This window comes from Labeo rohita, chromosome 3 (genome assembly GCF_022985175.1).
Source record: "Labeo rohita strain BAU-BD-2019 chromosome 3, IGBB_LRoh.1.0, whole genome shotgun sequence".
NCBI classification, from domain to species: domain Eukaryota; kingdom Metazoa; phylum Chordata; class Actinopteri; order Cypriniformes; family Cyprinidae; genus Labeo; species Labeo rohita.
In genome coordinates, this window is record NC_066871.1 from 10308545 (window position 1) to 10321690 (window position 13146).

Consider the following 13146-nt stretch of genomic DNA (forward strand, 5'->3'; position numbering starts at 1 on the left):
ATCATTGTAAAAAATGCCTATTTTGAGTGAAAGTAAAAACACACTGTTTTCGTGCATGTCTCTTTAAATGCAAATGAGCTGCTGCTCCCCGCCCACTTTTTCAAAACAGGGCTGTGCCTTTACAGCACATACGTCAGATACTCTGCCAAAAAACCAACTTGGTTTTATCATATATATTAACCTGAAATCATGCGTTTTAAAGCCATATTAATTTAAACTTCTGATATAGGGTTTTCTGAGCGCACATATCCGAAGTATGCGCACAGAAAGTGGCTGTCACATGGATTGTGAGTACTAAACTAAGTTCTACTAACTACTAATATGTAGTTATTGTCATGAATTGTCTTATTTTAAAACTGTGCTAAGCGGAAAACGGTTAGCATTTTAGTCTCTTCTGTGTTGTACAATTGTTCGGTTTGTATGAAATGTTGTGATTCATTGATCTTTTTGCTTTTTAAAAATACAGAAACATACATCCTATGCTAAAAATTAGTCAGTGCACATCTGTCTTGTCCAATGGCTGATCTTCTCAAAGTCTGACTTCAATCTTATTAACATAAACACCAGCTCACAGACCTGAAAAAAGACAGAGAAATGTCATCTGACTATGAAGATGACCTCTGACCTTTAAGTGTCGTTGATGGATCTGATTGATCGGTGCTGTAGGCTCCATTACCTTGAGCTGTCATTCTGATCTCCATCCGCCATAGAATATATCCACCTGCCGAGGTTCCTGCTCTGCACCTGTCCATGACACCGATGGCTCTCGTGTCAGCAGCTGCCATTCTGGACAGCTGGATATCTGTTTGCACAGGCCAGCTGAAAGCAGGTAGCGGCACTGGCTGAGGATTAAACCATCCAGAAAGCAGTGTGGCATGATGAAGCTGTCTATCAGCCCGTCACCTGCATATCCTGTCACTGTCCTAACAGTCGCCAGTGAAAAATATGGGCTCTGAGCAGGCGAGGCAGGTGCATGGTACTCACGAACAAACTTTTCTTTTGCACCTCGGAGTAGAAGTGCTGAGCTTCAGCAAATAATAAGAGCTGTCTAGGGGAAAAGCTTATGGGTTTTTTTTTTTTTTTTTTTAAATTTCCAATTACATCACCCTACTGACTGTTAATATACTATTTTACAGTGGCCTGGTTGCCTTACACACTCCTAAGAATGCTAACACCAGGAAAATATATCCACAGATCTCTTTGTAATGGGGAAAATTTCTTCAGTGGCGTATTCTAGAATTTTTAATTTTAACCACATGAGGAGCATAATTTGATTGCAGTGTGGCAGTTTAGTGGCAGAGAAATGGCAGTTAAGAGAAAAGGGATATGATTATGTCGGCTTTGGTTCACAGGCATAAATTAAGATTAGGGCTGACGACCAATAAAATAAAACAAAAGAAAATGATATTAAATAAAATTACTTGCATCATATACTTGCTGATTAATTAACCGCCTGTATCAATAATTGCTGAGAAAAGTGTAAGACGTTGCATTTTTGTGGCAGATGAGTAAACTGTTGATTAAACAAACAGTGGCTTTGAAAGTCAAAATATTATTTGTTGTATTTGCATATCTTTGAAAATTAGTCCAAAGCAATACATTTTTCATTTGACCTACATTTAAATGGCTGCAATGGTATACATTTTTGTTTTTACAAGTTTGTGTACAAGTAAATGAAAGTTTGAATTTTGTTTGTACATGCAGATTATAAAAATTCTCTTCCTTAGTTTGAGGAATTGGTAATATCTATGAAGACAAATCACTTTATAGTTTCATAGTTCATTTTTCAGTGACAGATAGAGAGAATCTTGCATGCTTGAAGACTCAAGGGAGAAACGTGGGTGTACTTGTCATGTGTACACACGTACAGTATTTCTATAAATAACCACATCGCCTGTTTCTTTGTCCAGCTCTTGCATGTTGCACACTAGCCACTGTGATGATATTATCAACTCCTGTGAACAACAACATGTGGGTAAAAATGATTTATGTTGTTTGTCATTGATTCAGAGTGCTATAAAAATCTGAGCCCATGAATGCTTTTATTTTGCTTTCTACAATTGAGAAAAAAAAAGCACAATTTCAGTGAAAAAAAAAAAAAAAAAAAAAAAAAAAAAAAAAAAGGCATCTCATTATTTTGTTATTACATTATTTATTATTTGATGACATAAAAATGTTCTGTCATGGAACACTAGATGGCACAGGCTGATGGGTTGGTTAATGCAAACTGATGTTAATCACAGTGTTAAACTACTTGGCACAAGCTGATTGGTTCATGTTGCATATGAAGCCAATGAGCTTTACATTTAAATGGCTGGTTAGCATTCACTAGAGCATTTCACAGTGCAATTTCAGAGTTCCTTTGAAACCCTCCACCTCCCCAACTCCACCTGTATAGATCTGCTACGGGTTAATATATACTGTTTGTGCAGCAGCAGAATGTCTTAAATACTCACAGCAGTGTATCGGCGTGTGTATTGGCAGTTCCTATACTTCCTTTGCAGCAGCGGGAATAATCTATAACAACAGCAATAACCAACAGTAGCAGTGTAGCAGATTTTTTCGTTTATGACCAAATATATTAAAAATGTGATATTACATGCTAAAATCTGAGAGTTGTCATGTTAGTAATAGAAATGTTTCTTTTTCATTGTGGCATTTTTCTTTCACATTAACTTTTTTCTCCTAAAACTATTTATTTACAGGTTTAAAGGGGATTTTAAATCCCAGATTTTCATTGTTTACTCAGATTTTTGGATTCCTCTTAATGCTTAGAACACATTTGAGAGACAGTGATTAAAACAGATTTAATAAGATGCATGACATGTTATTTGTGGTTTACACCATACTGTGATTTTACACATCATTTTGGAGAAACCCAGGCAAAGCCTGGTAAAATCCCATCTTTGATCCAATGCCTTCCATAGAGAGCTTTGTGAACCATCTATGCACTTGAGGAATGCTTTTTTCCTCTTCAGCGAAAGCCCTCCTTGCATAATTTAAGTAAAATCAGGGTGCTTCCTCTCTGCCAGTCATCGTGGCTTTCACAGGGCAAGTAGCAGCTGACGTTACGGCTTACAGTGGGTCAATCAGACAGGGCGATTAGAAATGAGTTTTTAGTGCAGTGGAAATCACTGTAAAGAATTCAATATTGTGCAAGTCTTTACTCATAATTCCTCCATCTAGTGAAAAGGCTTTTAGGAGCTTTCAGCAGCTTCAAGGAGACAGTGCAATAATGAATGACTTTCATTTTGTGCTCCCATTGTTGTTCTTTTCTAACACAGTCTATGGATGTAATATAGCATATAGTTTTATTCATATTAGATGGATAATGTAGGTAACATGTGCATTACTTGACATTGTGATGATACCAATGGAGGACAAAGCGTTTTTTAGTTACTGGACAACGTATTGTTCCTTTACTGTAGTAGTAAAGCATAATAAGGATAATTCATAGCACTCAAGTTATTGCAAAATACAAACACACACACAAAACACAAACAGCAATTGCTTTTATGTCCATGGTTAGACGAAGGAGTGCAGTGGAAAGAAAGACATTTGCTTTCAAACCAGTTCCCATCCTCTCTTAACTCACAAAATGATTTGCAATACAGCCAACATTGCTTAGAGCTGTCTCGATGTGGTTTCAAAGCCTGCCAGGGATGACTGTGAACTGAAACTCCCTCTTGTCTCTGCCACCCCAGGGAATGTACTTTCTCCCTGTGAGGGCAGTGTCTTTCAAGTAAATACTCTTCCCATGTGATTTCCTTCTGCTTCATAGCTGAATATTTCATTTAAAAATAAATGGGTGTCAAGAAAAAGCTTGCATAAACCTTTGGTGGCAAAACAGCTTATGTGGTATAGAGTTACTCTCACCCATAGTTTAGTTTTATGATGAAATTGTTTTGTGTTTAGTAATTGATTGAGTGGCGGAGTATATAAGATTAGATGCAATTCTTTCAAACTATGCCATATGGATGCATTTTAATTTGATAATCCGGTCTCAAGAGCCACTGGTTGTTTTCACTTTTAAAGGACGAAAGTGTAATTGATCTGTTTCGTCCCCCAAGTATTGGTTCTGCTCATTTTGATGGTCTCAGAGTTAATGGAGGGAGAACAGGGACACTTTTGCTTTCTTCTATCTGTCAGGCAGAAATTGGCCAATGGTTTCCGATAATAGCAATATGTCAGAGGAACTGAAGGGAAGGAAAATTGTGTGCAAAATAAATTGATGGTCAGCTAACCAAGTTATTCTTTTACCATCCACAGGTCCACAGACATGAGTAAGACGTCAGGGAAATAAATACAATGAAACTATATGAATTGTTCCTTTGAGCTAGCACACGTACATAGCAGACCTCTTGTATGGTATGAAACATGTCATTGCTGTCGCATGTTGAACTGTATTTTGAATATTGCTTTTCTAATTTAAAGACTTTTTGAGCGTCACTCAATGCTTCCTTTTTCTCTTTTCTTGTCCAGGGTGCACCTCTGGGCCTATAAATGAGACTAAAATGGTGGAGAAGAAGAAAAGACAAGAGGATGAAAGCCATCAACAATGCTCTACCCTGGGGAAATAAGCACAGGCCATTTTGAATTGGTGAAACACTAAGACCCAGCTCTAACACTCCGCTAGTGTGAAGACTTCTCCATTGGAGACTTAACCTGTAAATGCGTAAGCTATGGTCAAGCTATGGGTTTAATAAGGGGCTGACATATCAGTACAGAAACCCCCAACTCATGTGAAATAATTCTCTGGACCAGAGACTGGACATTTTTGTCCCTTGGCTAAAGGGAAAGGGTTTATTACCCTGCTCAAATACTGTGAGGCTCCATCCAGCCTAGTTAAAACTCAAGTGGTACCCCAAGCTGCTACCAACTGGCGTCACTCATGGCTTCCAGGAGGGCATCAGGAGCTAGTAATGGAGGCATGGTGAAGAGTGCCTTCTTCTGGTCTGTGGCCATACTCTATCTGACTCACATAAGTGGAGTGAGGGGGGATTGCTGGCTCATAGAGGGTGAAAAGGGCTTTGTATGGCTGGCCATTTGCAGCCAAAACCAGCCACCCTATGAGGCCATCCCTCAGCATATCAACAGCACCATAGTGGACCTTCGACTGAACGAGAACAAGATCAAGAGTATCCACTACTCTGCCCTCAGCCGCTTTACCAACCTCACATACCTGAATCTGACCAAGAATGAGATTAATTACATTGAAGATGGGGCCTTTTCAGCCCAGTTCAACTTGCAGGTTCTCCAGTTGGGTTTCAATAAGTTGCGTAACTTAACCGAAGGGATTCTCAGGGGTTTGGGAAAGCTGCAGTACCTCTACCTCCAGGCCAACCTGATTGAGACTGTGACACCCAATGCCTTCTGGGAGTGCCCAAACATAGAAAACATTGACCTTTCCATGAACCGCATCCAGGTGCTGGATGGGTCCACCTTCACCAGCCTGACTAAACTGACCACCTGTGAACTCTACACCAACCCTTTCAACTGCTCCTGTGAGCTCTTGGGGTTCGTCAAGTGGCTCTCGGTTTTTCCCAACAGGACAAGTGAACGGATGGTGTGCGATTCTCCAGCAGGAGTCTCGGGCTACAGTCTCCTAAGCCAGAATCCGAACAATCCCACGTACCGGAACGCTCTACATATGCTGTCCACTGTGTGCACGGAGGACTACGTGACTCCGTACATCCCTGTGCCTACCGAGACCACCACTTACCCTCCGGACTCGACACCTTGTGGGCTGGAAGACTGTCCCTCAGGGACTGAGCCGGAGGAAATTAGCATCAGTCCCACGTACATAGTCTTAGACGTGAAACCAGTCATGAAACTCAAGCAAGTGTCTCACACGAGCGCAGTAATCACTGTTCAGATCCCTTACCCCTACAAGAAGATGTACATCCTTGTCCTCTACAACAACAGCTTCTTCACGGACATTCAGAATCTGAAGCGGCAGAATGAGGACATTGAACTGAAAAGCCTGAAACCCCACACCGATTACACCTACTGTGTGGCTTCCATAAGAAACTCGTTGCGTTTCAATCATACTTGTCTGACACTATCCACCGGGCCTTGGAATGAAAAAGAGCGAGTAGCTAGTAATCCAACAGCCACTCACTACATAATGACCATCTTGGGATGTCTTTTCAGTATGGTAATTGTTTTAGGGATTGTGTATTACTGCTTGCGAAAAAAGAGACAACAAGATGAAAAGCACAAAAAGGCAGGCAGCTTAAAGAAGAACATAATTGAGCTTAAATACGGCGGTGAGCTAGAGGGCGGGACGATATCCAGGATGTCTCAGAAGCAAATGATGGCTGGGGAGAGCATGACCCGCATGCCCTATCTACCTTCCGGCAGTGAAATGGAGCAATACAAACTGCAAGACATAAGCGACACTCCGAAAATGGCCAAAGGGAATTACATGGAAGTGAGAACAGGGGAGCATCCAGATCGGAGGGAATGTGAAATGTCCATGCCGGGCAACAGCCAAGGCTCAGTCGCCGAGATCTCAACAATCGCGAAGGAGGTGGACAAGGTCAACCAGATTATTAACAATTGCATAGATGCTCTCAAATCAGAGTCCACCTCCTTCCAAGGGGTGAAGTCTGGTGCCGTGTCGACGGCTGAACCTCAGCTGGTACTGATCTCAGAGCAGCCTCAGAGCAAGTCTGGCTTCCTGTCACCTGTCTACAAAGACAGCTACCACCACTCTTTACAAAGACATCACGCTTCAGATGCCTCTCCGAAGCGTCCGAGTACAGCCACTGGTGGTCCAATGCGGAGTCCAAGGCCTTACCGTTCAGAGGCGTCTTACAAGTCAGAGTCGAAGTACATAGAGAAGACTTCACCCACGGGGGAGACTATCCTGACCATCACGCCCGCAGCAGCGATACTAAGGGCGGAGGCGGAGAAGATCCGTCAGTATAGTGAGCATCGGCACTCGTACCCCGACGCCCACCAGATTGAAGAGTTGGAAGAACCGGATAGTCGAAAAACCTCCATTTTGGAGCCCCTGACGCGGCCTCGTGCCAGAGACTTGGCGTACTCGCAGCTCTCTCCCCAGTACCACAATCTCAGTTACTCGTCTAGTCCCGAGTACTACTGCAAACCGTCGCACAGCATCTGGGAGCGCTTTAAACTCCATCGCAAGCGACACAAAGATGAGGAGTACATGGCTGCGGGCCACGCTCTGCGGAAAAAAGTGCAGTTTGCTAAAGATGAAGACCTGCATGACATTCTAGATTACTGGAAGGGAGTGTCAGCCCAACATAAATCTTAATCTACTCAAGTGTTTGTCTGTGTCTTTTTCATTTTCGATGGACCACAGTGAACAGGACCAGAATGAATCCTTAATCTAGTGAAATCACATTCTAATGGATAAATATTACACTTCAGTGAATTTCAACTTAGGGAAAAAGGTTTGTGTACCAAAATTAAAAGATGTTACTTAAAGCAGCAAGAGGAGAATATATTGCAAATATAAAATATATATATGTTGAAATGGATTTTTAGTATTTGATTACCGCATGGCCAAGTCCTGTGACAGTGGATTTGCTGTTGTGTACTGTGAGACTAAAAAGAATCCAACAGTGACAGACATCTTCTGAAATCTTAGTATTTCTTCTGCAGGACCACTGTAATTTATGGACCATTTTTCTCCCAACATTTGAGTTTGTTCTAAATACAAATGAACTATGTACAGATACTGTTTCTATATTTGCAATGTTTGCTGTTAAAAAATGGAGAAAAAAATCTATAATGTGTATGATTCAGGTTTAGACCATGGATTTCGGAGTTAGCTCCTGTGATATTATCTGTCCTTAAATGAATGTTTACCGTCCTGATGGATAAACATTGCACTGGTCAATGAAATGGCATATTTTCCTTTAGGCCACAGTTTACGCTACCCTGCTTTGCCAATTTTCTTTTTTTTTTTTTTTTTTTTTTTTTAATCCATGCCACTGATCAGACCGCACAATAGTACACAAAGGCTGATATGATGTTACATTTACGTATCATAACCACAAAGTGAATCGGTTTGGTTGGGATGGTGTAGATGAAACATCTGCATACATGATTGCATTGTCAAAGTTGAAAAAGATGAAACATGAAAAATGAAAAAAGTATAGCATTTTGATACACGTTTAGTAGTTACGTCTGATTTGTTTACCAGTAAAGCTCTCCACAAAACATACACTTCTGCTTTGACCTTACGATGCCTAATAGTAGTGAGGGGTTATGTGATCGTGAACCAAAGTGCTTGGGTGGCAGCTCATCACACATTTCTCTGCAGATGTTTCCACCAATCTCGAGCCAACAGCCCTATGGATGAATGTATTACATACATGAAGCAGCCTTTTCAGCTGCAGTTTCTTTGCAATTTTTGTTGTTGTTTTTTACAACCACATTATCCCCATTTTTCATGCTGTATGCTGAGTTTTGATATTCATACTTCTTTTCAGTTTTATGCATTTGGCATATCCGTCAACAATATTTAATCAATCAGAAAATATGTTTATAAACCTAAGGGTATTGTTTTAGGCTTTTCTACTGTTTGGCGGGTAAAAAAGCTTTTGTAAATGTTGAATGCCACTGCACGGACCCTGTGATGATCACTGCTGATCTGAAAGGTGAGACATGAGTACGAAAGACTAAATTACCCAGCTGAACTGTTACCACTGGATTTGTACATCAGCTATTTAGAGAAATGCAGAAAGTAACTGGGTTGTCCGTTTCTTTTTTTTATTTCAACCGCCTTAAACTTCTGGAAATATCTGTATAACTGTATTTTTCGTTTTTCTTTAAGTGTTGATGTTTTTGAAAAGTCTTCATCTGTTGTCATTTTTTAAAAAAAGACAATACATTTCAGTAGATTTCAACAGCTGTCAGGTTTATAAGTAATCTAGCAAGTAACCTACATGTTTTTATATTGCATAGTGTAGCACTCCTGTATCTCATTCAACTTAGAAATGTTGGGAAATCTGTGAACGGAGAGCATCAGATACAAACAAGAGCACAATGAGTGTTATTTTGTATTTCTTAAAACTATGTTACCTGCTTTCAGACAAAGTACTGTGAAATAAAGGAAAGGGTGCACCCATACTGTCACGATCCTTATGATAACTTTTTTTGGAGTCCTCTGCTTTTATCGTTTTTCACCACTTAAATGCTTTTTCAAATATTCACTAAAAAATAATAAATATTTACAAGTACAGTAATTAAAATAATCATAATTCACACTCAAAAAAAAAAAAAAAAACACACATTTTATTATAGGGAGACTAATCGTTCTCTTTTCCCATGCAGATGTGCCATAGCTAAAATGTCTGTTTTCATACTTGCTGAAATGCCTATGGCTTTCATGATGAAAAGCAGTTTGGCATAGATAACTGAAATAAATTATGGCATGTGAAAAGATGGGATCTACAGAGAATGTTCAAAGCAATGCAAATATGTGTACGCATCAGAAAAAAAGGATGTATGGTCACCCATAGTGTGTTTCACAATGCGTCATCAGTCAGCATTATTGGCAGCACTGAATGTAAACAATGCCACTGAGCCAGAGGAAACTCTCATATTTTGCTGATTATGGCTGCTGAAAATGGTCAATTATTGTCATGTTTTGGGCTGTACTAATCTGTTGGACCGGGAAAAACATTTGGAGCACAATAGACTGCCAAAAGTTAAAACAAATCCAGAAGATCTGTTCTTTCTGGTCAGGTAGGTGAATTAGTATCTTATTTAATACTGCTCGTATGTATCTTTACCACCTATTAACTTTAGTTTCTCAGAATATTAAGCCCTTTTCATCCTCTATATGATTTAGCAGCTTTCACATATTTTGTTTCCATGCTTTAGATAGCATGAATTAGCAGAACAACGTATTCAGTAGTATATTAACCATGCAATCCATGCTGGTGGCAAGAAAACATTAAAAAGACATTACAAGCCTTTCATAGCCTAAAGCAGTGTTTCCCAATTTGGGTTTATGGCGACCTGTACAGACAAAGAAACAACAACGACAAAAATATATTTGAGACTTTTATTTTAAAAGAAATGCGTTAAAGCTGTTGACATTTCTGTCAGACGCGCTGTCAGTATCTGCGGTCAGATGAGATGTTGTCAGGTAGAATGTCAGTGTCATTATTCTATCGCTAATAAAAAATAAAAAGGCTCTCACCTCAGAAAAAAAACAAAGTATCCTGTCCTGTCAGACTGTGTTTGTAGTGCAAAATGCCGCGGTCGCGTTGTACTCCATTAAAGCACAAAAGCATGCAACCTGTGAAATAAAAGTAAAGTACCAAAAAATCACACTTCGTGTGTTGCCTGGGAGCATGAAGGTAAGATATTCATTCTATTCTGGAGCAGTTTCCATGTTTCATTAACAATTCATCTCTTACGAAAATTAACCATGGTTTTACAACAAACAAACAAACATGGTCACTATTGTTAAACAATAGTAACCACAAATTAACCATGGTTTTGCTACACTAACCATACTTTAATCATGATATTTGTAGTAAAACTTCAAAATCGTCCTATTGCTATTTTACCTTTTTTTGTTAAGGGTGTTTGACCGTTGCATGTTCACTTTGCAAAGACTGGGTCGTTACTTCTGCAGCAATGTAGGATGATTTTGAAATGATTTGTGAGGTTCAGGGAGAAAATACGATCAGAGTTTGTTGACATACCCTACATGGACATACCCTGCATTTTGGAAGTTCAAACTCGGGGCATCATATCAGTCCATTATATGGGGAAAAATCCTGAAATGTTTTCTCAGAAAACATATTTTCTTTATGACTGAAGAAAGAAAGACATAAACATCTTGGAGGACAAGAGGGTGAGTACATTATCTGTAAATTGTTCTGGAAGTGGACTTCTCCTTTAAGTATAGGGTATAGGGTAGGATTATACAGGTATATATATATATATATATATATATATATATATATATATATAATACGTGCTTTAAGAAACAGCTAATATATTAGTAGTAGGCATGCTAATATGCAACTAGTTAATAGTAAGAATGTGTATTTGTAGTAGTACACAGCAGCATTTGCATTTTTATTCTTGGTTCAGGTGACTAATTCATTGACTAGCTTAAGGTTTCTGACACCATTATAAACTAAAGGAAACCTTTGTTGTAATGTTACTGAATGAAATGATTGAGAATTCAATCGATATTCTTAGTGTGAAATTTCACTGTTCCACGTAGAGAATAATAATGATTATTAACAGATTTGCCTTAGATGAATTCAAAGAGGCACTTACTGCTTGGCCTTATATTATGATATGATGTATGGCATTAGTGAAATATCTGAATACTTTTGTAGTATGAATGAATACTGATTAACTGAAGCAGTGTGCGTTCTCAAGGTCAGAGGATTCTTTCACAAATGCTCATATTTGCCTTAATAACCCACATTTCTTTTTTGACAGATAGATCCTGGCATCTGCGAATGGATTGCAAGCAGCGAAAATTACATCGAGATTTGAGTTCTTTTACATTAACCAAATTGAATCATCAAATATATTTCAGAAGAAATTACATATTGCCCCGAATCAAATATAGGTTAACAGTTGTGGGGTTCGAAGACGGTTTGTTAAACCAAAGACCCTAGCAGATTTCTAAGTCAAAAGAATTGCAGCCTGTCAGTCACATCAGGCATCGGTTGTAGATACATGCAAAAAAGCAGCAGAATGTATAAATGCTTTGTGCTTATTTTGTTGATGGAAATGAGGATTATGATCTATTTTTTGTGGAATAATGTAATGGTAATAACAACAAAATAATGATAGGTTAATTTCATTCTTATATGTGACCACAACACCAGTCTTAATTAGCACAGAAATATTTGTAGCCATAGCCAACAATACACTGCATGTTCAAAATTATATTTTTTTCTTTTATGCCAAAAATCATTGGGATATTAAGTAAAGATGCATGTTCCATGAAGATATTTTGTAAATTTCCTACTGTAAATATATCAAAATGTTTTTTGGTTTAGTAATGCTTAAATTTTAATTCAATCTTTGAATAGTAATATGCATTGATAATAATGTCATTGATGATTTTCTCAATATTTAGAATTTTTTTTTTTTTTTTTTTTTTTTTTTTGCACCCTCAGATTCCAGATTTCCAAATAGTTGTCCTATACTAACAAACCATACATCAATAGAAAGATGTATCCAAAAAATTGACCCTTATGACTGGTTTTGTGATCCAGGGTCATATATGTGTTTATAAGTAAATATTATATTTCACATGATGTCCAAATGGCTAATTTAAAAGAAACTGTTTTTAATAACATTTAATTTCTGATTTAAACCTGGGTCTAATTGAAAATAACAAAGAGTACAGAGTAAATGGAGTGATGTATTACCAATAAATTAACAAATTACCTTTCATTTGTAAAAACTTGCATTCAATATTGTACACCTGTGTATATATACAAAAATAATAAATAAATTATACCTTTTCCAGCTCTAACATTAAAACCACTACATCCCTCAAAAATCAATGATTTCACTGCTCACGCTAGCAGGATGTTATATTTCTTTTCTTCGCCCAAATGTCATCTTATTTGACACGTATGTAATGCAATACAGGAAAAAGCACACCTCATCTGGCTGTCATAACGGTATAATTCAACAGAACATCTCCCCACTGGAGCGTCTTGTTATTGCAGCTGGTCTCTGTGGAATTCTGAACCGGGATTTAATTTCATTGACCAAAGGCTAAAGGCTGTGAGAGGTATTTAATCTAGTCGTGTTCAGTGGACAGTTCAAGCACTCTGCTCCCCATCACCGGATGTACGGTGAGTAGGAGCACTCAGAAGCGATTGAAGAGTTGCATGGCTGTTTTATTGCTGAATTATATGAGGTAGCACTTGTGTTGCAGCCATAGTTCTTTGTACTGCCGTCATCTGTCTCATCTGGAGAAGCTTGTGAAGAGGTGATGCAGCCAGCTTTACAAAGCCCAAGAGAGCTGCTGGAAGATGCAAATGAGCCTGTGAGTATTCAGATTCACCGTGTTCCTTCTGCCACCTTTGGAGATAAACAAACGTCTATCCATATTCTTACAAGCCTCAAGAATATCTGGCATGAGATGAGGTTTATTCCGTGCTTTAGAAC

The 13146-nt window shown here is 38.6% G+C and overlaps 1 protein-coding gene across 3 annotated transcripts in view; it reads left to right on the plus strand.

Moving 5' to 3' along the window:
• Nucleotides 1-9109, plus strand: part of elfn1a (extracellular leucine-rich repeat and fibronectin type III domain containing 1a) — a 153479-nt gene extending 144370 nt beyond the window's left edge. For 2 of the 3 annotated variants that reach the window (XM_051106062.1, XM_051106061.1), the window contains exon 3: nucleotides 4483-9109. In XM_051106062.1, the coding sequence (XP_050962019.1) occupies nucleotides 4892-7285 (2394 nt within the window). In that variant the 5' untranslated portion in view covers nucleotides 4483-4891 and the 3' untranslated portion in view covers nucleotides 7286-9109. Of the gene's footprint in view, nucleotides 1-4269; nucleotides 4369-4482 lie in introns of all 3 variants that reach the window. The other variant, XM_051106064.1, reaches the window with a different exon arrangement.
• The last annotated feature ends 4037 nt before the right edge of the window (nucleotides 9110-13146 follow it).